General features: G+C 34.1%; 2 protein-coding genes across 2 annotated transcripts; both read right to left on the bottom strand.

The window, feature by feature from the left end:
* Positions 1–1,658: 1,658 nt before the first annotated feature.
* LOC120197948 (UNC93-like protein 3) lies at positions 1,659–5,110 on the bottom strand. Its single transcript, XM_039199346.1, has 10 exons — positions 4,573–5,110; positions 4,228–4,391; positions 3,986–4,049; positions 3,773–3,886; positions 3,576–3,620; positions 3,042–3,298; positions 2,846–2,936; positions 2,332–2,444; positions 2,113–2,236; positions 1,659–1,958 (listed from the first exon to the last, which is right to left on the bottom strand). Exons 1-10 carry the CDS (start codon positions 4,744–4,746, stop codon positions 1,785–1,787), a joined length of 1,320 nt encoding a protein of 439 aa, XP_039055277.1. The 5' UTR covers positions 4,747–5,110; the 3' UTR covers positions 1,659–1,784.
* Positions 5,111–17,641: 12,531 nt separating this feature from the next.
* LOC120197950 (actin-depolymerizing factor 2-like) lies at positions 17,642–19,595 on the bottom strand. Its single transcript, XM_039199348.1, has 3 exons — positions 19,466–19,595; positions 18,183–18,448; positions 17,642–18,092 (listed from the first exon to the last, which is right to left on the bottom strand). Exons 1-3 carry the CDS (start codon positions 19,466–19,468, stop codon positions 17,942–17,944), a joined length of 420 nt encoding a protein of 139 aa, XP_039055279.1. The 5' UTR covers positions 19,469–19,595; the 3' UTR covers positions 17,642–17,941.
* Positions 19,596–21,929: the final 2,334 nt, after the last annotated feature.

The following is a 21,929-nucleotide window of genomic DNA, read 5'->3' as shown; positions in this document are numbered from 1 at the left end:
TAAAACCATTTTTGAAAGTACTTATTTTCTTAATTTTTAAAGTAATGCCAAAACGATCTTAATAATTTAATTTCTATCTCCGTTTATTGTTTGTTAGTAATTTAGAATAGGTTTCGATTGAGTATATCGTCTATAAGAATCTTTGAATATTTATTATTAATCTTTTAAATAATATACATTATAATCACTCTATACTAAAAAAAAATATTCATTTTCTTCTATTTATATTATCAATTTTTTAATTTTAAAAACAATGAAAAAATTAAATATTCTATCTATTTAAAAATATTTTTTTGATAATGATTAAATTTTTTAAATTTTAAACTGAACAATCTAAAAAAAATTAAGACCATTTTTGAAAAGTACTTATTTATCTTAATTTTTAAAAGTAATGCCAAAACGATCTTAATAATTTAATTTCTATCTCCGTTTATTGTTTATGTTAGTAATTTAGAATTGTTTTTTAATAATAATTTATCCTTTTTAAATTTAAATTGGTTTTTTTTTCAGAATATAGTTATATTATCAGTTTAACAATATACTCCATATGTGTTGATAACCTAAATCATTTATAAATGAAATAAGAAGTGTTTGTAAGTATACATTTAGACTATTAATTTTGATCTAAAAGCCTGCTACAAATATAGAAGGGTTTGAATAAATATAGTATACAAAATAAAAAGTTAGGTTTATGTTTATATATATATAAATTAGATTTGTTTAAAATATGATTAGGTTTAGAACTCTGTCTTTCCAGATTTAAATTCGATTTAAATTGGACTATTTTTAAAAATTAAAATAATTAAATATATTATTTTTAAAATGAGTTAACCAAAAATAAATTTGAATTAGCTATATATAAATATAGACGAACTTTAATAAAATTTTAAATTAATTTTTGAAAAGGATTGAACTTGAATACACACAAAGTATTACAATAATATGCGTAAATTATTCAGCACAACCCAAAGAATATCCCTACTTTTAAATTAGGGGATGTTTGTTTGCCTCTTAATATAATCATTCAGCGCTGAATGTTGAACCGTTCAACATTCAACGCGTTTGTTTCGCACCTCTGAATGATTCAATGCTGACTGATTCAGTAAAACAATACTGAATGATTCAACACAGAAGTACATTCTGAATGATTCAGAGTCATTATCAAACAACATGTCACATTCAGAGCTAATTCATACAGAACCTCTGAATCATTCAACATTTGAATCATTCAACGCTTAATCATTCTGAAGTAAACAAACAGCCCCTTAGTCGGATCACCAAAAGGTATTTCCAAATTCATTTAGATCATCGAGTAAAGTTCTATCACATCGGCTCGAAAACTCGAGTTATCGAGCGACTTAAAATTGATAGTTCGAATGTCCGGTTCGAAAATCATATGCCTAAAAAAGTCAATTTTTTAGTTAGTACTTGAACTTAAACATGGATGATTGAACAAGAGTTCATAAACCTTATCAAACAAATTCAAAGCAGTTTAACTTTAGAGTTAAACTAAAGCTTGTTACAACTTTAACATCTGTCAGATTCAATGACACCAGTTTTACAATGCTTCCACCACGCTTCAATGTGATGCTACTTTCTAGTGACAAAACGATCATGCAAAAATGAAGCACAATTTAAAAATCAGTCGCATATAAAGGGATTTTGAAAACTACAAATTGATATTGAAAACCAGACTTGTAAATATATATATAGTTCTCTCACACTTGAAGAAACATTGATCATATCATAGCAGCCTGAAATATTTCGAAATCGAGAACTTAGAGCTAAGAGAATGCTTTCTCTATCTTTAGACTAAGGAATAGAAATGAAATCAATGCAACCAAAATTGCAACAAGCATGATGACCACCATTGTCTGCAACGTGACGGCCGGGCTCAAGAAGAACACAACTGCAATGGCGGAACTCTGCCACACCTTCAGCTGCGCAAATGCTCCTTCCTGTTTTCAGAATAAATATTCTTTTTTGATTACAGATTTCAAGTCCATAATCTAACTGTACCTTTTTTTTTTGTCTAACAGAGTGGTTTGCACTAGGGAAATGTTTAGACCGAACATATATACTTGTCTTGTGTAAACATTGAATAATTTGTACCGTGTCATGCTTAAAATGTAGTGCAAGCAAAGCACTGAGCTGTGTATTCAAAACCCCATCACCGATGCCCAGTACAGCTGCCATGAGAAGAGGGTATAAAATGCCGAGCACTCCACTAGTTGCGCTACGTTGTAACATTATAGAAAGAGTAAGTAGGATAGAGAACGGAAACAACTGGAAGTTTAATACCGATAATCTACACGACTGCATTGCTCTAACCTGTATTTTAGCCAAAGCCAGAGGAATATCAATGCCTGAAAAAATACTCCACCGCAGGCAATGATAGTTATTGACTTGATTCCAGATGTGAGTCGACCAGCTGCCAGCGAACACTATAAGAAGGTATTACCAATAAAATGGGATTAGATAATAAATCGAGTGAGCTACCAGTGCTTAATGTATTGATATCAAGATCTCACTGACTTTGTAAAACTAAAGTGAGCACTGCCAATATACTATGATACAGAACTTACATGATTAAGTAAAATAAATTCTCTCTTACTGCAGACAATGGATAATCATCTATGAAAAAGAAAAACATGGCTACTTTCCTATTACCAAGTGTCTTGATAAAAAAATCTGATGGGTTTTGGGAAATTCTAAATCTTTCACAACTTTAGGTGATGGTTTACTACGAATCTAGACCATAAAGACCTAAGTTTTGATGCAGTTTGTTTTCAAGTAGAAATAATTGTTAGAAACCTGTAATCATCTCTGCATTTTAAATACTTACGATTGCATCAAAAGCACCATAAACTGCCATTGCACCACCCACACCAGCCTCTCCAAGAATTGGGTTAACAATATCCTTAGTGTAATTAGCCCTAAAATGGAAAAATATATCTAATTAAGAATAGAGGTGAAAAGCTTTCTTGAATAAGGCAAGGCTTGAAACATTTTTTTGCAGTAATGGCCTCAGGAAGCCATACCATACAAAAGCTTGCTGTAATCCTGAATAAGCAATAAGAGGAATGACCAACAGAATCCGTATGTCGAGCAAGGGAAGGATAACTGACTTCAACCGAGAAGCCACAGCAGAATAAAAACTGACAGATGAATCTTCTGATACCTTCGCTTCTTTGTCATTGGTTTTACATATGAAACACATGAGAATTGTACCTAATGTCATGCTACAAAGAAACACGATGAACAGCAAAGTCGTGCTGCTGGTGCTGGTACTTCCTTCCTGCAGTTTAAGAATAACCTGTCAGTAGTTTAAACATTTTGAAAATTGGTAAAAGAAAAAACCCACTAAGCCTAAGCCAAACAATCCATGCTATAAAACATTCGTCCAGAACATATCAGTTCTTGAAAGAGAAAATTAAGTGATAAAACCAAACATATACGGAATATTGCAGAAAGCTGGAATGATTTTTCCACCCTATATTAAGGATAACACTGTCATTCTAGAGCACAAAAAGAATAAAAGAGGAAAAACAATTTGTAGTAGAGGCAACATATACCATTCCCTTTGGTAGAACTGCAAGTGTGATAAGATTTCCAACTAACTGCAAAATTTACGAAACCAAATTTTAGTATAAGATTAATGTTTAGCACTTAAACCTCCTCGTAGCAAGTTAAAGACATCCTAAGAAAAAATGTTTTTCAGACTAAAGAATTAGGAAATGACTGTATTGTCACAGCAAAGATCAATAGTCACCTGGTGAAGAGCAAAGACTGCCCAAAATTCTCCATTGAAGTTACCAATCACAGTTCCTTCATGTAATTCGGTATCTCTAGCATGACTGCGAGCAATCGAAGTAAGATATGTCCCCTAACAAAACCAAATTGGTCAAGGAATGGAGATCAGATCAATCAATAACCATCACTAAACAATATTAATGAACTTAATAAGCCTAAATTACACATATACCTCCCCGACCCATATTATTGAAGCCGCAAAACCCATATACACAGAAACTGGAATCATAGTATACCTACAACGAGAATAAAAGATGTTCAGTATGAAAGTTCCATTACAACATGATTAATACATAGTATGGAAACATCTAGTACAATTTGAAAGTTCCACACACAAACTAATTTTCTTTCAGTTTCGAATCCATTAACTTTGAAATTCAGCAAGCGAGTAAACGAACAGTAATTACTAATTACCATGTAGGCTTCAAGTTTGCAGCTATGTACAACCAATAACCCGTAGTCCCCAGAACAACAGCATTTTTCGACCCCAGTAATCTAACCACCAACGAAGCAAACAACGAGAAAAACGCAAAAGATACATAAAGAATCCCAAGCGACACCGTTCCTAAGTTTCCTTCCTGCAAAAGAACCCCGCCAATGAATAAATATTTCAAACTTTTTAAATTTCAATAATTCAGGAAATTTGTATAATCTCTTAAATTTCCCAGAATTCCAAATCGCAGTAAACTTTCTAAGAAACTAAATAGCTCGTTTGAATTCAATTGAATGAATAAACATGAAAAAGGAAAAGTAACTCACGGAATTAACAGTAGTTTCCAAATTCTGAGCAGCTCCGTAAGCAAGGAAGACCAACAAGAACGCAACGCTCAAAATATGAACGTCCCTCGTCCGATTCTTGGGAGTTTCACTTTCCGAAAAATCACCAACCAGTGGCGTCTCTTCGTCTCGAGTATCCATTGATTCTATGGCCATTTGAGTAGTAATTTTAGCTCCACCCGATTTTAAAAACCTCTGGGAATTCGAGGTGGGGAGAGAGATTCAAGAGAGTGAAGTCAAAACGGGAAGAGAGCCGGCTTGAAGCCTGAGGAGTAAAGGACATATGGGAAAATCTATAAATTTTGGATTGTTAATTAAAGAATTGGGGATAAGGGGGCCACCGGTTGGCTAGAAATTGTGGGAGATGAAACAAAAATGATTAGGAATCTGAATATTCTAATCCATTACTTTGGTTTCGTATCTTTTCGAAAGGAATCAAAAAAGTCTTCGAATTAATCGATGATGATGAAACCTGACGGAGAGTTGGACTGTCGAACGGCGATGGAAGCATAATCCACGAAAAACAAATATTAGTTTTTTAACCGAGCAGTATTTTATTCATTTTAAAAGTAAATAAATAATGGGTCAATTACAATAACGCTATCTTTTATTTAAGTTTTTATTTATTTCTGGTCACTAATATTGGAATAAATATATATATATATATATTTTTATTTTTATTATCAATTTGATACAATTTGATCATTAATATCTTAATTTGATATTTTGATGTAACATATTAATAAAAATAATTTATTTATATTTAATCTTTAAATTTTTAAAAGTTGATTTTCATCCTAAAAGAAAAAAAGACATTTTTCAATCTCTATAACTCAAACCTAAGATATATTTGACATGTTGGTTTTTTAATTGAAGGTTGTGAAATGGAGCAAAATGCAATTTAGGTTGAACAATCAATTACTAATGTCAAAATCTGGATATGTAACATTTTTACAAATTAAAATTTGACATGATCTTAGTTTTTAAGGGTGCAAGGCGAGACGTAAAAGGTCTCTGGAGTCTAGGCGCAAAACGCATGTGCGTTCGTGTAACCTTCTAGACCCAACCTATATGTTACGACTAGATCTTGTGGATTATATTGAAATTTCAAAAACATTCTTTAATATTTTAAAGTCATGGTATTACCCAAATCAGTAAGATAAAAGTTGAATATCACGATAAATATCAAATCATAATTAAGTAGCATCAAAGTAATTTGTACTACAACAGTAAAGATAATAAACGTCAGAAATCATATAAATCAAAATACAACCACATGTCACCAAATAATAGCAGTTCAGAAGATAAATAATTAGTACAAAAAGATATTGTAGGTGATGTGTCGATCTTCCAAATCACGGGTGTCTATCCAAAAGTATCTAAAAAGGAAAAAAGGTTGGGGAGTGAGCTAAGGAGCTCAGTGTGTCCCAATAGTGCAAATAAAACGTCGTATAAAAGTATTCAAAAAAATAATTCGGTAAAGTATCATAAAGTAATCAATGAGGTTTATATTTTAAAATTCATATATACCCTCCTCTCGTATACCGTAATGCAGTCCCCCAAAACTGCATCCAAAAGGACTTACCCTATACTCGTTGGGTATAAAAGCCAACCTAAGGGAACACCTTCGATAATAAGGACTTACACTAACCGAAGCGTAGGAGCCCACCTGAGGGTAGTACCCCAGGCCATAAGGTCTTACCTAATGCACAAAGCAGAGAAATCATCCTAAGGAAGTACCTTAGGGTCTTATCCTAGGTCCGGTGGGCCTAGGAGCTCACCCAAGGATTACATTAGGTCAATTAGGATTTACCAACTTGATCAGAGTTGCACCTCAAAGACTCCATGTAACATCCCAAAAGTACCCCAGTAAAGCAGTTCATAAAGTATCAATACATACAGTAAATCATAAATCATGCATAATCATTTCTCAGTAAAACAAGTAACCAAAGAACATGTATCAGACAAACATATTTAATGATCAGTAAAACAAGAATTAGAAATCAAGATTTAAAATCAGACAATTCATTTATATCTCAAAACAGTAAAGCAATTATGTATAGCAACTATATAGCACACAGGGAACACACCTTGTAAAATGAGATCAGTCAGGGAGTCTACTGAGCACCTATCTCTCCACGCTCTACAACAGTGCTCAAACCTAAATCATAATAAAATAGAGTTACAATCGAAATAACATTTTTAATCTAAGTATTTATAAGGTTCACGGACCATACGAGTAATCACTGGTTCACGGGGTCAAACGGATCGAGAGGAACTGGGTCGAGCTGTCGAACGGTCGGGAGAGTTATGAGTACCTTTAATAAACAATATCTTAAATCAATCATTGCCTTTAATTTAATTGTGCTTAAATATAATACTTAAATATATATGCATGCTCGAGTTTAACAATCAATTTAGAGGCTTTCAGGTTCGAATTTGGAAAAACATGTAACATCCTAAATCAGGGTCAGTGACTAAATTAAAAATTTTAAAAATTATGTGCTCGATTTCGAAATAAGTTAAAAGTTCATGGATTTAATTGAAGAAAGTTGATGTTGGATTTAATTGTAAAGTTTGGAAATAACAAGGGTATTATGGTCTTTTCTAAGAGAAGATTTTTATTCTCTTTTAAGGGATATAAAAACGTGGGAAATGAGATAATTTCTCCAGAGTATTCTTCAGTCTTCTTCTTCCTCCTCTCCACTGTGAAGCCTTGTATAAGGTAAGTGGGTCTTCAGTTGGTTAATTCTTTCATTTTAAAGCTTGTTTTGATTCTTGGGATGTTAAGAAAGATTAAGGAAAGCTTTAGGTGGCTTAAAACTCAAAGATTAGCAAGTTATGAAAGTGGGTCTTCCAGTTGGTTAATTCTTTCATTTTAAAGCTTGTTTTGATTCTTGGGGTTAAGAAAGATTAAGGAAGCTTTAGGTGGCTTAAAACTCAAAGATTAGCAGTTATGAGAAATAAGAAAAATAAGTTTTAAGTAAATTTTTGAAAAAGAAGGAGTTAATAGATTTTTGAGTTTAATTTGACTTGTCAAGGGTTAAATAAGAGATATGAAGTGATAGAATGAGTTTTAGAACATGTTGGAAATTTAGTGATTCTTGAATGCCATGTAAATGATAGAATTTTGAGTTTAAAGAAGTGATTATGGAGTAGAAATGAGTTTAAGTATGTGTATGAAAGTTAGGAATATTAAAGGGAGTGAAGTATGAAGTGTTGAGCTGAAAATGAAGTCTGATGAGACACATACTTGATCCCTAGTATATGTATATGATTCTTAAGAAATGATATGTGGTCCTTATGGATATTTTTATATGGCACTACGGTGCAATTCTACGCGGCACTCCAGTGCAATTATATGTGGCACTTCGGTGCAATTATATGAGCTATGGTGATAGCATTAGTGCACATCCTCTATGTACTCGCATATCTTTAGTTCTCACATGAGTATCATGGGCTATTAAATAGATAATATTAATAAAGTGATATGATAATATGTTTGTTTCCTTGTGGAATTTCATGTGTGATATTAATTGTACAAATGGTAACTTATAAGACCATATGATGAAAGGAATCGATGATAGTTATAAAATAAGAAAGAAATGAAGATGATAATATAATTTGGGTGTACGTGTTTTATGATAGTATATATATATATAGTGTACATGACATGATATGTATATGTACAATTGGTTATGGTATATGTTATATGATATGGACATAAGAGATCATAGGAACATGAGATAAGAGATATGAATGATAATGACAGATATGTATGCATATTGGTTACATGTAAAAGTATGAGTGGTATGAAATGATAGTAGTAATTGTTTAGGTATGATTATAGTTATCGTTTACCTTATATTTATATGCCTCACTAAGTCTTGACTTAGCGTGTAAGTGATTTACACGTAGGTTTCGAGAAGAGTAAAGAGCAATGTGGAGCCAAGACAGGTCAGTTCTTCTTACTAAAGGTCAGATCAGAAAAGATGTGAAAATATATTTTATATAAAGTTCTAGTTGGCATGTTTTCAAAGAATCTATTGTTTAAGCTATGAACATTTTATAAATGTTTCGAATAGTTATATGTAAATAATAAGTGAAAGATACATGCTCTGATTGGTTTTGTAATAATGAAAATGTCTTTTATGTAAATGAGTCATTTATATGTTATAAAAGTTTTAAATTACTCACTATTTTATACAAGTACATGTTTTAAAAAGGTCAAGGTGACACCTCGGATTCGTATCCGGGTCAGATACGGGTTGGGGTGTTACAAAACATGCTTTGGATTCGAACTCAAGACGTCAAAAAACATAAAATGTGAATGTTTGAAAATTTTGACTTTTTGGTCAAAGTCATCAATTAGGTCAATGATTGATAATCTGATTTGGTCAAAGTCAATGGGTTGACTCATTTGATTCAGTTCAAATTAATTCAGTTTGATTGGACAGTTCGGTCTAACTGGACCAGTTCTAGAAGGCTCCTAAACCGACCGAGAAGCCCAACGCGCACTAGTAACGCGTGGCAGCGGCGATAGGGGATGTTGAGGATGGAAGATCACTCCACAAGCTATAACTTAACATTTCTAACCTAATTTAACTCAAAATCAAACCAATATATCAAAGAAAAATAAAGATAAGGTGACCGAAAGTCTTATCCATGGCGGATGACGAAGTAGTGACAGATAATCGATGAACCCACCTAGGTTTTGTTCAGATTTGAGTGAGGGATGTAACAGTGAGTACGGTGAGCAACAACGCCTACTAGATCGGTTAAAATTGATGAAAATAGTGGTGGTTATAAGGTTCTCCGATGAACGATTCACAATGATTCTACGGTGAATGACGCCATTTTACGACGAGAGATTAGAGGGGTTGATGGCTCTCCAAACGGTGGTGGTAGAGGCAGTTATGGAGATTAGATTACGATAAATTCGACGAAATGAGTGACGGTAAACTTAGGGATTTAGGGGGTTTAATTTACGGATTAGGTTTGGCTTTTGATTACTGATGGATGATGGTTTTTGGTATTATAAACCGATCCAAATAAGCACATAATATATTTTCTTATTTTAATTATCAACAATGCCTTAGCTTAGATGGCTAAGGCACTGGTGGCTATAACCCTAAGGTTATGGGTTCAAACCTTTCAGACACCTCTATTTTTTAATTCATTGATTAATATATCATTTGATTAAAAATTAGGGGCATGACAACTCTCCCCCTAAAGATAATTTTGTCCTCAAAATTTACCTGAATTAAACAGATGTGGGAACTAAGTTTTCATTGATTCCTCTGTCACTCAGTAGCTTCTACGGGACCACAGTTACTCCACTAAACTTTTACCATCAGTATATGCTTGCTCCTCAGCACTCCCTCCTCTTGATCCAAAATATGTATAGGCTCCTCATCATAAGATAAATCCATCTTCAACTCAATATCCTCTATCTGAATAATATGTCGAGGGTCTAGACGATAGAGCCTCTACATGGACACATAAAAGACATCATGAATATGACTGAGCTGGGGAGTCAATTCGAGCTGATATGCAAAAGATCTGACTTTCTTTATGATACAGTATGACCTAATAAATCTCAGACTCAACTTACCTTTATACCCAAATCTCAATACTTTTGTCCATATAGATACCTTAAAAAGACTTGATTTCACACCTCAAACTCGATGTCATTCATTCTTTGATCATCATAAGACTTATGTCTGTCAAAAGCCTCTCTCAGCGGTCTCAGATTAATCTGAAGGTATTCTTAATCTCTCGAATTAATTCAGGCCCCAAAGTATTTCTATCACGTAATTCAGTCCAACAGATTGGGGTACGACATCTGCGCCCATACAGAGCCTCATACGATGTCATATGAATGCTAGGATGATAGTTGTTATTGTAAGAAAACTCAGTCAAGGGCAAAGAGTCCTCCCAACTACTACAGAAATCAATCACATATCCACGTAACATATCTTCCAGAATCTGAATCACCCTCTCATATTGCCCATCAGATTGCGGGTGGAAAATTGTACTCAAATTTAGTCTAGTACACAAAGCCTCATGTAGTGTTTTCCAAAACTTCAAAGTAAATTCGGATCTCGATTAGAAATGATAGAAATCAGAACTCCATGCAATCTGATGATCTCTGAGATATACAATATAGCTAGTTTGTCCAAAGATTAATTAACCCGCACATGAATAAAGTGAACTGACTTTGTAAGTCTATTAAAAACACCCAAACAGAGTTCTTTTTTGAATGAGTCAATGGCAGACCAATAACAAAATCCATCGTAATACGCTATCATTTCCACTCGGGAATCTTGATAGGTTGTAACAGACCCGACAGATGTTGATGTTCTACCTTAACTTGTTGACAAGTCAAACATCTAGCCACATAATCATAGATATCTTTCTTCATGCAAACCAAATGGTATCTCTCTCTCATTCTGATACATCTTATCTCTACCGAGGTGCATAGTACAAGGCTACTGTAAGCCTTACTGAGAATATCATGTCTCAACTCTACATAATCAGGTACACAATACCGACCCTTCTAGTATAAAAATCCATTATGGTCAAAAGTACATAATCATAGATATCTTTCTTCATGCAAACCCAATGGTATCTCTCTCTCTCATATTCTGATACATCTTACTCTACCGAGGTGCATATACAAGGCTACTGTAAGCCTTACTGAGAATATCATGCCTCAACTCTACATAATCAGGTACACAATACCGACCCTTCTAGTATAAAAATCCATTATGGTCAAAAGTATAATATGAGGTATAACCCTGCTCAATTTGCTTAATAATAGGAAGCAATGAGCTATCAAGAATATGCTTGCCTTAATCTTCTCGACCAAGGTCAGCCTAACCTACAACTCAGCTAACAGAATGACATCATCATATAACTTAATCCTGGCAAATAAAGACCTTAGATTAGTTATCACCTTTCGGCTCATAACATCCATAACGGTATTAAATTTACCCAGATGATAGTCAATATCGCAATCATATTCCTTTAGAAGCTCAAGCTAACGATGTTGCCTCAGATTAAGTTTATTTTGGGTCAAAAGATACTTCAAACTCTTGTGATCAGTAAAAATATAACACTTCTCACCGTAGAGATAGTGTCTCCAAATATTCAAAGAAAATATCACAGCTGCCAACTCCATATCTTGGGTCGGGTAATTGTACTTATGCAGCCTCAGTTGATGGGACGCATAAGTGACTACTCTCCCCTCCTGCATCATAACACAATCGAGTCCAGAGTGTGAAGCATCGTTATAAACTGTAAAATCCTTCTCGGGTTCAAGTTGAGTCAATATTGGAGCTTTAGTCACAGTTGTCTTCAACTTCTCAAAACTCTCCTGCTGTGCATCACCTCAGTCAAACGTGACATTCTTCCTCAACAGCTTCGTCAAAGGGCAACAATAATCGAGAAACCATCGACAAAACATCGATAACACCCGACTAAGCTCAAGAAACTATGAATCTTAGAGACATTCTTGGGTCACTTCCAACTCATGATAACCTCAATCTTACTCAGATCGACCTGGATGCCTCTCGCAAAAACAATGTACTCAAGAAATGACATCTCTAGAAGTTATAATTCACACTTGTTTAGCTTGACATACAATCTATGCTCTTTTAGTGTATGCAAAACAATCCTCATATGCTTATCATGTTTTACCTCAGTCTGAGAATATATCATAATATCATCAATAAAAAATACTACAAATTGATTGAAATAGGGTTGAAACACTCATCAAATCTATAAAAGTTGCGGGAGCATTTGTCAAACCAAAATGCATCACCAGGAACTTATAATGCCCATATCTAGTGCGGATGACAGTCTTTGTAACATCTGAACCATTTACCTTTAACTGATAGTACCCTGAGCAAAGATCAATCTTCAAAAATATAGTAGCTCCCTGCAATCGATCAAATAAATCATTAATCCCAGGAAGTGGGTATTTGTTCTTGATCGTCAACTTATTCAACTTCCGGTAGTCAATACATAGTCTAAGCAGTCCATTATTCTATTTCATAAATATGACCAGAGCTCCCCTATGGGGTTACTATGTCTGATGAAACCTTGATCAAGTAATTCCTATAATTAGACCTTCAACTCTTTGAGTTATTTCGGGTTCATACGATGTGATTCTATAGAAACATAAGTAGAACTGAGATAGGTCTCAATCTTAAACTCCTCAGAAAAGACATCGAGAAACTCGCTAACTATATGCATCTCCCCAATCTTGGATAAAGAGCCTTTAGTATTCAAGATACAGGTAATGAAAGTCTCATATCCCTTTCAGATCATCCGATCAATAGCTAAAGCCAAAACTATATTAGAAAGATATCCTCGACTTCAGCAATTAACACCTAAGTTCGACCATCAGAAGTCTTCAGAGTAGCTCTCTTGTATTCACAATCCAAATTGACTCGGTGCTTATTCAACCAATTCATCCTTAGAATCAGATCGAACTCCTCTAAAAGAAGCTCTATAAGGTCAAAAGAAGTTCCATAAGGTCAAAAGAATCTCCATAAGGTCGATAAGGAAAATTTCACCCTGAACCTTTAAATAAAAATTCCTGAATACCTTATTCACAACCATTGACTATTCTACTAGACTCATAACAGTAAAAACACTCTTAATGTGCTTCATCAGAATCTGAAGGTTTTGGGATACATAACTCGAAACATAGGAGTGGGTGGAGTCGTTGTCTAATAATACAATATGGAACAGAGTAAATAGTAAAAATACTTGCGATAACTTTTGGCTCGTCTCTATCTTTTCGGCGTCTGATGGTATACACAAGAGCTGGTTATCTAGACTTGGATACGATTAACCTTTTACTCTGTTGGGAGCAGGCTCTGTTGTTAGTCCTAGAAACAAATCCAAAGTCTTCCCCTGGCTACGACCTCTAGTTGGGGTCTAAACAAAAGCCTGAGATCTTACAGGTGCTAGAGTAGATGTTTGTTCTGTAGACTTTGGATGTGGGCAACTATTTAGAAAGTGGTCAGTAGACCTACATCGGAAACAAGCACCCATATTCTTTTAATACTCTCTTCCATGAAGGTTTCTGTAAAAGTCACAAAGAGACACTTGAGAATAACCCGATAAATCACCTCGAGTAATAGTTGGGGGTGGAGGTGCTATAGGCCTAAAATTGGTATGACTCATCTGATGAGTAGTAGTATGAGTACTCTTTCCATGAAGTATAGAAGACTCAGTCAGACCAGAGAACCTCCTAGATCGCTCTCGATCTACTCGATCACCAACAGGAGCTGCGACCTCAACCTCCTTAGCATCTTTCTCTCTCCTCACCAAAACATTAAATACCTCATTCTGATATGTCACCACATATCTACGGAGCTCAGCCTAAGTCCCCGAGCAAACTTGTGATACTTATCCCTCTCAGTAAGCACCAAACTAGAACTAAATTTCATCAGCTTTAGGAATTTCATCTCATACTCAAAAACTGTCATATCTCCGCGAACCAGATCCTGAAACTGATGTTGTCTCTCAGCCAAATAGTACTCTCTAAGGAAATAATTCTTGAAGTGCTCTTTGAAGAAGTCTCATGTCATACGGTCAGCGGGGATACTGCTTACTACTGACTATCATCAAGTGTAGGCATTCCCGTCAAGCATTGAGACAACTCCTAAATACCTCTTTGATTAATCCAAGCCCAGTTGATCCATACATCTCTCTGTATCATATAGCCAATCTTCAACTTCAATAGGAGTTCCACCAGTCGAACCTCCAAATGTCCTGACTTCATTAGCAATCAAGATCTAAGTAATCGAGACTTCAAGTGCGACATCAACTATTTTGACAGCACCTTGAATCAACTGAAGAAACTTTCAACCGAGAGTCTCATCTAACACCACACTCGTAAGCTCAAAACCAACGACTGGCGCTTCTCTGACATGGGTCGTCATATCAATTCCAGGAGCAGACGACGAATATATAATATAATCATCTATAAGGCCAGCAAACCTAGCAGCTCAACCTCATATGCGGCCAAGCAGACGACTTTGTCTGGTGCTCATAGGAAGAATCTCAGGCTCACTACATAAGAATTAAAATTATGACCAGATTTGGAACTAAAGTATCAAACACAATTAACCTTTGTAAAAAAAATGGGTAGCATAGCCTTATAACAAGTTGTAAAACGTTTTAAAATAGTTTTTTTTAATTTAGGACTCATTCCACGGTCCGAGGTTTAAAACCGAAAGCTCTGATACCAACTAAATGTAATCATCTAGACCTAGTCTATACGTTACGACTAGATCTAGCATATTATATTGAAATTTCCAAAATATTATTTAATATTTTAAAGTCATGGTATTACACAATTAGTAAGATAAAAGTAAAATATCACGATAAATGTTAAATCGTAATTAACCAGCATCAAAGTATTTCGTACTACAACAGTAAAGATAATAAATGTCAGAAAACATGTAAATCAAAATACAGTCACATGTCACCAAATAAGGGCAGTCCGGAAGATAGAAACGTTACAACAAAAAGATATTGTAGGTGATGTGTCAATCCTTCAAGTGTCAAGTCAGGAGTGCATATCTAAAAGTATCTGAAAGGGGAAAAGGTTAGGAAGTGAGTTAGGGAGCTCAATGTGTCCCAATACTGCAAATAAAACGTCCTATAAAAGTATTCAAAAAAATAATTTAGTAAAGTATTATAAAGTAATCAATGAGGTTTATATTTTAAAATTCATATATACCCTCCTCACATACACCAGAATACAGTCCCCCTGAACTGCATCCATAAGAACTTACCTTATACTCGTTGGGTATAGGAGCCCATCTAAGGGAACACCTTCGTTCATAAGGACTTACCCTAGCCGAAGCGTAAGAGCTCACTTGAGGGTACCCCCATGCTATAAGGTCTTACCTAAAGCACAAAGCAGATGAGCCATCCTAAGGAAGTACCTTAAGGTCCGTAGGGTTTTACCCTAGGCCTAGTGGGCCTAGGAGCCAACTCAATGGTCACATTAGGTCAATAAGGATTTGCCAGCTTGATCAGAGTTGCACCTTAGAGACTCCAGGTAACATCCCATAAGTGCCCAGTAAAGTAGTTCATAAAATATCAATAAATACAATAAATCATAAATCAAACATAATCATTTCTTAGTAAAAGAAGTAACTAGAGAACAAGTATCATATAAACATATTTTATGATTAGTAAATTAGAAATCGGGAATTAATATTTAAAATCAAACAATTCATTTATATCTCAAAACAATAAAGCAATTATGTAAAGAATATATATAGCACATAGGGAACACACCTCGTAAAACGGGATCAATCAAGGAGTCTACTGAGCACCTGTCTCACCACACTCTACAGCAGTGCTCGAACCTAAATCATAATAATCTAAGTATTCATAAGGTTCACGAATCATACGAGTAATCATTGGCCCACAGGGTCGAACGGATCAAGAGGAGTTGGGTCTAGCTGTTGAAATAGTCGGGAAAGTCACATGTACCTTCAATAAACAATATCTTAAATCAGTCATTGTCTTCAATTTAATTACGCTTAAATAAAATACTTAAATACATATGTATGCTCGGGTTTAACGGTCAATTCAGATGCTTTTAAGTCAACAGGTTGACTCTGTCGAGTTAACTCAGTTTGAACCAGTTCGGTCTGAACCTGTTCCAGAAGGCTCATAAATCAGCCAAGAAGCCCCACGTGTACCGACGGCGCGTGCGGCGACGACTGAGGCTATTGAGGACGGCTAATCACTCCCCAAGTTGTAACTTAACATTTTGTAACCCAATTTAACTAAAAATCAAACCAATATTTTGAAGAAAAATAAAGAGAATGTGACCGAAAGTCTTATCCACGACGGTCGACGAAGTGGTGACGGGTAGCCAACGAACCCTCTCGGGTTTTGTTCAAATTTGCGCTAGTGATGCAACGGTGAGGGCGATGAGCAGCAATGCTGACTAGATCGGCTGAAATCGACGAAAACAGTGGTTGTTGCAAGGGTTCTTTGACGAATGATTCACAATGATTCTACGGTGAATGGCTCTGTTTCACAATGAGAGATTAGAGGGGTTTTGATCGATGGTCGATAACACTCCAAAAGGTGGTGGTAGCAGTGGTTATAGAGGTCGGATGACGATGAATTCGATGATAAACTTAGGGATTTAAGGGGTTTAATTTGAGGATTAAGTTTGGCTTTTGATTCTTAATGGGGATGGCTTTTTGTATTATAAATTGATCCAGATAAACACATAAGATATTTTTCTTATTTTAATCATTAATAGTGACCTAATCTAAATGACTAAGGCATGAGTTGTTCAATTCTCCTAGCCACCCTTATTTTTTTATTCCTTGATTTTAACATTTGTGGCCACCAAGGGAAAATTTTGGGCTTAAGGCCCTAAAGCATTGATAGTTTTCAAATTAACCCCCAATACTTTAAAAAAAATCAATTTAGCCCCTAAAAATTAGGGTGTGACAGTTTGTAATATATAATATAGATCAAGTGTAAATTCTATTTTGTACTCAAACTAACATGATAAATGATATTATAATAAAAAAGGTGTGCAGCGGAGAGAAAGAATGTTAGGGATTTTGTATGGTGTGTTTTTCTTTTCTTTATTTTCCAATTGTATCGCGAGAGACTAAAATTTAGTAAAATTAGATGCGCTTTTTTTAATATTAAAATATAATTATTTATTTGAAATATTAATATTTAAAAAAAAATATTATAGTGAAGGCGCTGCACCCGTAGGCGCGCCTCCCGTTGTCTCATGCGGGCGCTACCGAAAAAGTAGAATTACTGATGTGAACACTATTAATTAATACCAAAAATACAACAAAATCAATGTAAAATTAACGAATTCCGTCTACCGAAAGCACATCAACAAACAAACGATGGACATAGCTTCACGTTGATCGAATAAAACCGTTTGATCATGCAAAATGCAAAACTTGTACGCAAGAGCCATAATCGGTTGCATACCTGGAAGACTCCAAAACAAACAAGCAAAGGCCAATACTTAAAAATACTTGTAAATGAAATAAAGGTGTAGCAGATCCCCTACCAAACAGTTGCATATTAGCTTTGACGAGAATAGATTACATAAAGGCACCCAAATTTGAGGTTCTATAGAAAACAAGACACATACCCAGAAGCAGCACAGGTCTTTTTCTTGGAGAAAAATAAAAACCCATTGGCAAAACTCGGAAATCGGCAACACCAATTATCCAAGTTTTCACCAGTCCACAACTTACAAACATTTCAATCAAGTAAAGATAGCATGAGGATGCCCCCATTGCATGGCCTGAAAGGTTGATTTTCAGTTAGCACGGCTTTTGATGACATCAATATCCATCTCACTTGGATCTGTTGCTTGCAATTCCACCTGAATTCCATCAAGTTCCCTCTTGAATCTGTCTTTGGAGCTAGCATATATCATCTTGTTCCTCACCCTTGATGAATCAGGAGACCTTCACGAGACAAAAACATTAGTACGAAAGGCAACAATAAAATATACCGGGCAGTTGAGATAATTCAGGAGATCAAGAAACTTGCATTACCATGCAATGAAAAATATTCTGCTCTTTGGTACACCCTCTGGTGTTAGAAATTCAAAATCATACACGGCGTATCGACATTCGTTAGCAGGAAGACTTCCAGTGAAATCATCATAGTTCTTAGACGGGTCACCAAGCTTCTCCACAATAACTTCCTTCTGCTTCTCCTCAATTTTGTAAACAATGAAGCGGTAGGTTCTTTTTGCCTTGAGCTCCAGAAACTTCAACTTGCAATCATCGTGCACAGCCATTCCTGATGCGGCGTTGGCCTAAACATTCGCAATATCAAATGACAAAACATCAAATATCTGAGGAAAGCCCAATGTTTCATTATATAAATAGGATGAATCAGCAGCGTCTGCTTTTAACCTGATATGAAGGGGAAACCCCAAAAGGTGCTACTCAACTAATCCCCTACCCTCTACCATTAACAGTTGGCCCTAGCAAAGCCAAGGATGACAAAAAATAACAAAACCCCATACTCAGAAACCCTTTACTGTATGTTCTAACGTGATCTATTTCAGCAACCACCTATGTTGAAAAAAAGATTGTGTCGAGAACATAACCTTCGGATATGCTAGGGAAAATCATTAAATTATAAGTTAAATTGTAAAACTATATTTTGGCCCCAAAAATTCAAAATCCAATTTAGGCCCCTAAAATAGTTTGCTGGCTTCTCCCCTGGATTAGCAGGCACTATTTCGTACACTACCTAGAGAATACTCAAAAACAAAATAAACAGAAACATGTGGGGCTTGGCAATGAAGCGTCAATGTTAAAAGCCAATGGCCAAGAAAAAACGGTTGAAAAATCCAAATTAAAAGTTAAAACAGATTGTATCAACATATCAATACACCAAACAAGAAGGAACAGATGAAAATCATCTAAACGTATTAGATTGAAATCAAATCCAGCAGAATCAAGCGGAAAAGGCCACTAGAATCAAGATCGGACACAGTTCATCTAATCCCATAAATAAAAAAAAACCAGGCCATAAAAATCCACATCATCAAAGCACAAACTACAGATTTGAAACCCTAGGATTCAGAAACCCCAAAAAACAGATAAAATAAATCGATGTATGAGAGATTTCCTCCAAACATCGAAAGCTTGAGAAAGAGATAATCAATCAACCGACAAAAACACCAGATTTAGTAAAGAAAAATCAGCAACAAGTAACGATCCGAAAGGATTACTAATAAACTACGAAATCAAGGATTCAAATTAAACTAAAGGATGAAGAATTTAAAAAATGAAAAAAATAAAATAGGCAGCTGAAACATTACCATCTTACGAGTATTAGGATCGAGATCGACGGAGTAGGAAATGGATGAGAAAATATAGAGAAAGAAAATCCCTCCAATGACGAGATGTGATGTTAAAGGTCAATTTATTTCGGTGACCTTGCCCCAGCTGAGAATCAATATCCTGCTTTTATTGTACGTTAAGTTATCGTGCGTGACATTCCGTCCTTTAATAAAATACTGCCACGTTGACCTGCACTGGATATTAACAACTTTGGCGGCTTCTTCAGTCGACTCGGCTGGATTTTTGCAATTTTTTGCCGCTTCTTGTTTTTTCACAATTAAATCAAAATTAAGTATAATATTGCTAATGGCTTGGACATTTACAATGGGTTTGGAGTAGGATATTTAGAAGTAATTTCATTTTTCTTATTAAATGAAAAAGTAATTTCATTTTTTATTAAAATAATTAATAGTTTTAAGTAATTATATGATAATATTTGTTTAAAATATTTTTTAATTATTGAAAACGTATACATAATACAAAGACAATTGTTTAAACTTATAACCTCTAAAAAAATAATATCTTTTAAAATACTAATCATTGAGGTCACTTGATCATTTGAATAATGAGAAGATAATTTTAAAAATATTCACGATAATTTTATAAAAAGAGAATGCAACAATATAAATTATTTATTTATTAGGATTTTAGAAGGGAATGTTAATAACCTAAACCTTCTATCAAATCTTATTTAAATAAATATTTTTTCATAATTATTGTTAATCTTATTTCATCTAATACATTTGGTCTTATTATTAAATATAATTTTAAATTTTCAAAATGGTTATGAAATAAAAATAAAGAACAAGAGGCGTGAGAAATAAGAAAAAAAATATGTATTGTTTTTTTAATATGAAATATAACTAATGTTTTCTCTGGACTTTATATATATAGTCATGAAGGATATCATATAGAACTATAATTTGATATATATATAAATCTTATTATAATAAAATACATTAAATTCTTATTTAATATATAAAATTTTAATCATAATAGACATTCACAAATAACAAATATTCATAACATTATCTCTTGATTGTCCATTAATGATAATATACCTTGTTAAAAATTGTGTGAAAAATTTCTTTAAAGAGGAAAAATAGTACGCATATCTTTAATACGCACAATATGTTGCCTCAATAAAATTCATATCAAGAAAATTCAGTGAGACAAAACATAAAGAAAACAATAATACAACGTGTATTTACTCTCTCTGTGACAATATAACATAAGATCTTTGAGTCTTCATAATTCAATATTAAATACAATCTTAAAATATTAAGGTAGATAATGTAATGATGAATAGATCTTCCAAATTATCACTTCAACAATTTTGTTGAATATTTATATTCTTATTCTTCCGAAGACCATGATAGAAGAAAATTTGAGAAAATTTGTTTCGTTATGTTTCATTGATGTATTCTTTTCTCAGTTGAGCTATACATTCTATATTATATACGTACAAGACAAGTGATATCAAATCATATGGAAGTAAATCACATATATTCTAGATATGTTGGGTCAATAGTTTTAGCCAAACACATTCTCAGCTTATCTCATACACAACAATAATTTCTACATGATTTGAATAGACATCGAATAATGTTTAAAGATTTAAAGATAATGATCTTGTAAATTTAAATATTAGCTATAAACAACTAATGTAATGAGCCACATTTCCAAGTCAACATGTAAGGGTTAACCCAATAGACATGTAGATTGATATGAGAGTATTGTTAGACCCCTTAAGAAAAATTTAGGCCTAATCGAAAGAGAATTTGACTTAATTAATCATAAAAAGGACTACATTTGAATTGATGTCAAATAAAGAGGGACCAAGATGGTATATATACCATTAAGGCAATCATGGTTGATTTGCTCATGGCATACATGAAAATTGAGGGGGGAATTAAATTTTACCCCAATCCTCTCTTATTTTTCTTACATTTTCATCTTTTCTCCTTAAAACCTTCGGATTATAAAAATTAAAAGAGCCAACTTTATAATGAATGTGTTATTGGAGAGCTAAAGTGGTAATATTATTGATTTAAATCTTCTAAGTTTAGGAATAAAATATGGCCGCACACAATATATTTCTTACTCTTAAGCGTTGTACAAATAACTGGAAAGTTAATTGCATACTACAATCATCTTGTATACTATTGAAGCTAAGTATATGAATATTATCGAGGCTTATAAAGAAGTTATTTGGTTAAAGAGACTCATTGATAAACTCAATGAAGATTTTCAAATAAATAATATATTTTATAATGGTCATAGTGTAATATTTCTTAAAAATGATTGAAGATTTCACCGTATGGGCGGTCGACTTGGAGAAGAGACAGTGAAGACTAAGCAAATGAAGGAGGACAACGTTAGGGGATGGGTGTTAGGGAAGATCGGGATTTGGGAGACTTTAAGATTTTATGTTGGATCAAA

The sequence above is a fragment of the Hibiscus syriacus genome, unplaced genomic scaffold (assembly GCF_006381635.1).
Source record: "Hibiscus syriacus cultivar Baekdansim isolate YM2019G1 unplaced genomic scaffold, ASM638163v2 tig00117056_pilon, whole genome shotgun sequence".
In the NCBI taxonomy this organism is placed as follows: Eukaryota; Viridiplantae; Streptophyta; class Magnoliopsida; order Malvales; family Malvaceae; genus Hibiscus; species Hibiscus syriacus.
Note: the sequence above shows the minus strand (reverse complement) of the source record. Positions and strands in the feature narration are given on the sequence as shown.

Excerpts from the sequence above, each read along its gene's own strand:
- LOC120197948 (XM_039199346.1), bottom strand. The coding sequence starts at position 4,746 with ATGGCCATAGAATCAATGGATACTCGAGACGAAGAGACGCCACTGGTT. Across the intron at positions 4,050-4,227 it reads GCAAACTTGAAGCCTACATG|GTATACTATGATTCCAGTTT; the intron begins GTAATTAGTAAT and ends TTCTCGTTGTAG. Across the intron at positions 1,959-2,112 it reads TACATTTTAAGCATGACACG|GAAGGAGCATTTGCGCAGCT; the intron begins GTACAAATTATT and ends TTCTGAAAACAG.
- LOC120197950 (XM_039199348.1), bottom strand. Across the intron at positions 18,093-18,182 it reads AGAATATTTTTCATTGCATG|GTCTCCTGATTCATCAAGGG; the intron begins GTAATGCAAGTT and ends TGTCTCGTGAAG.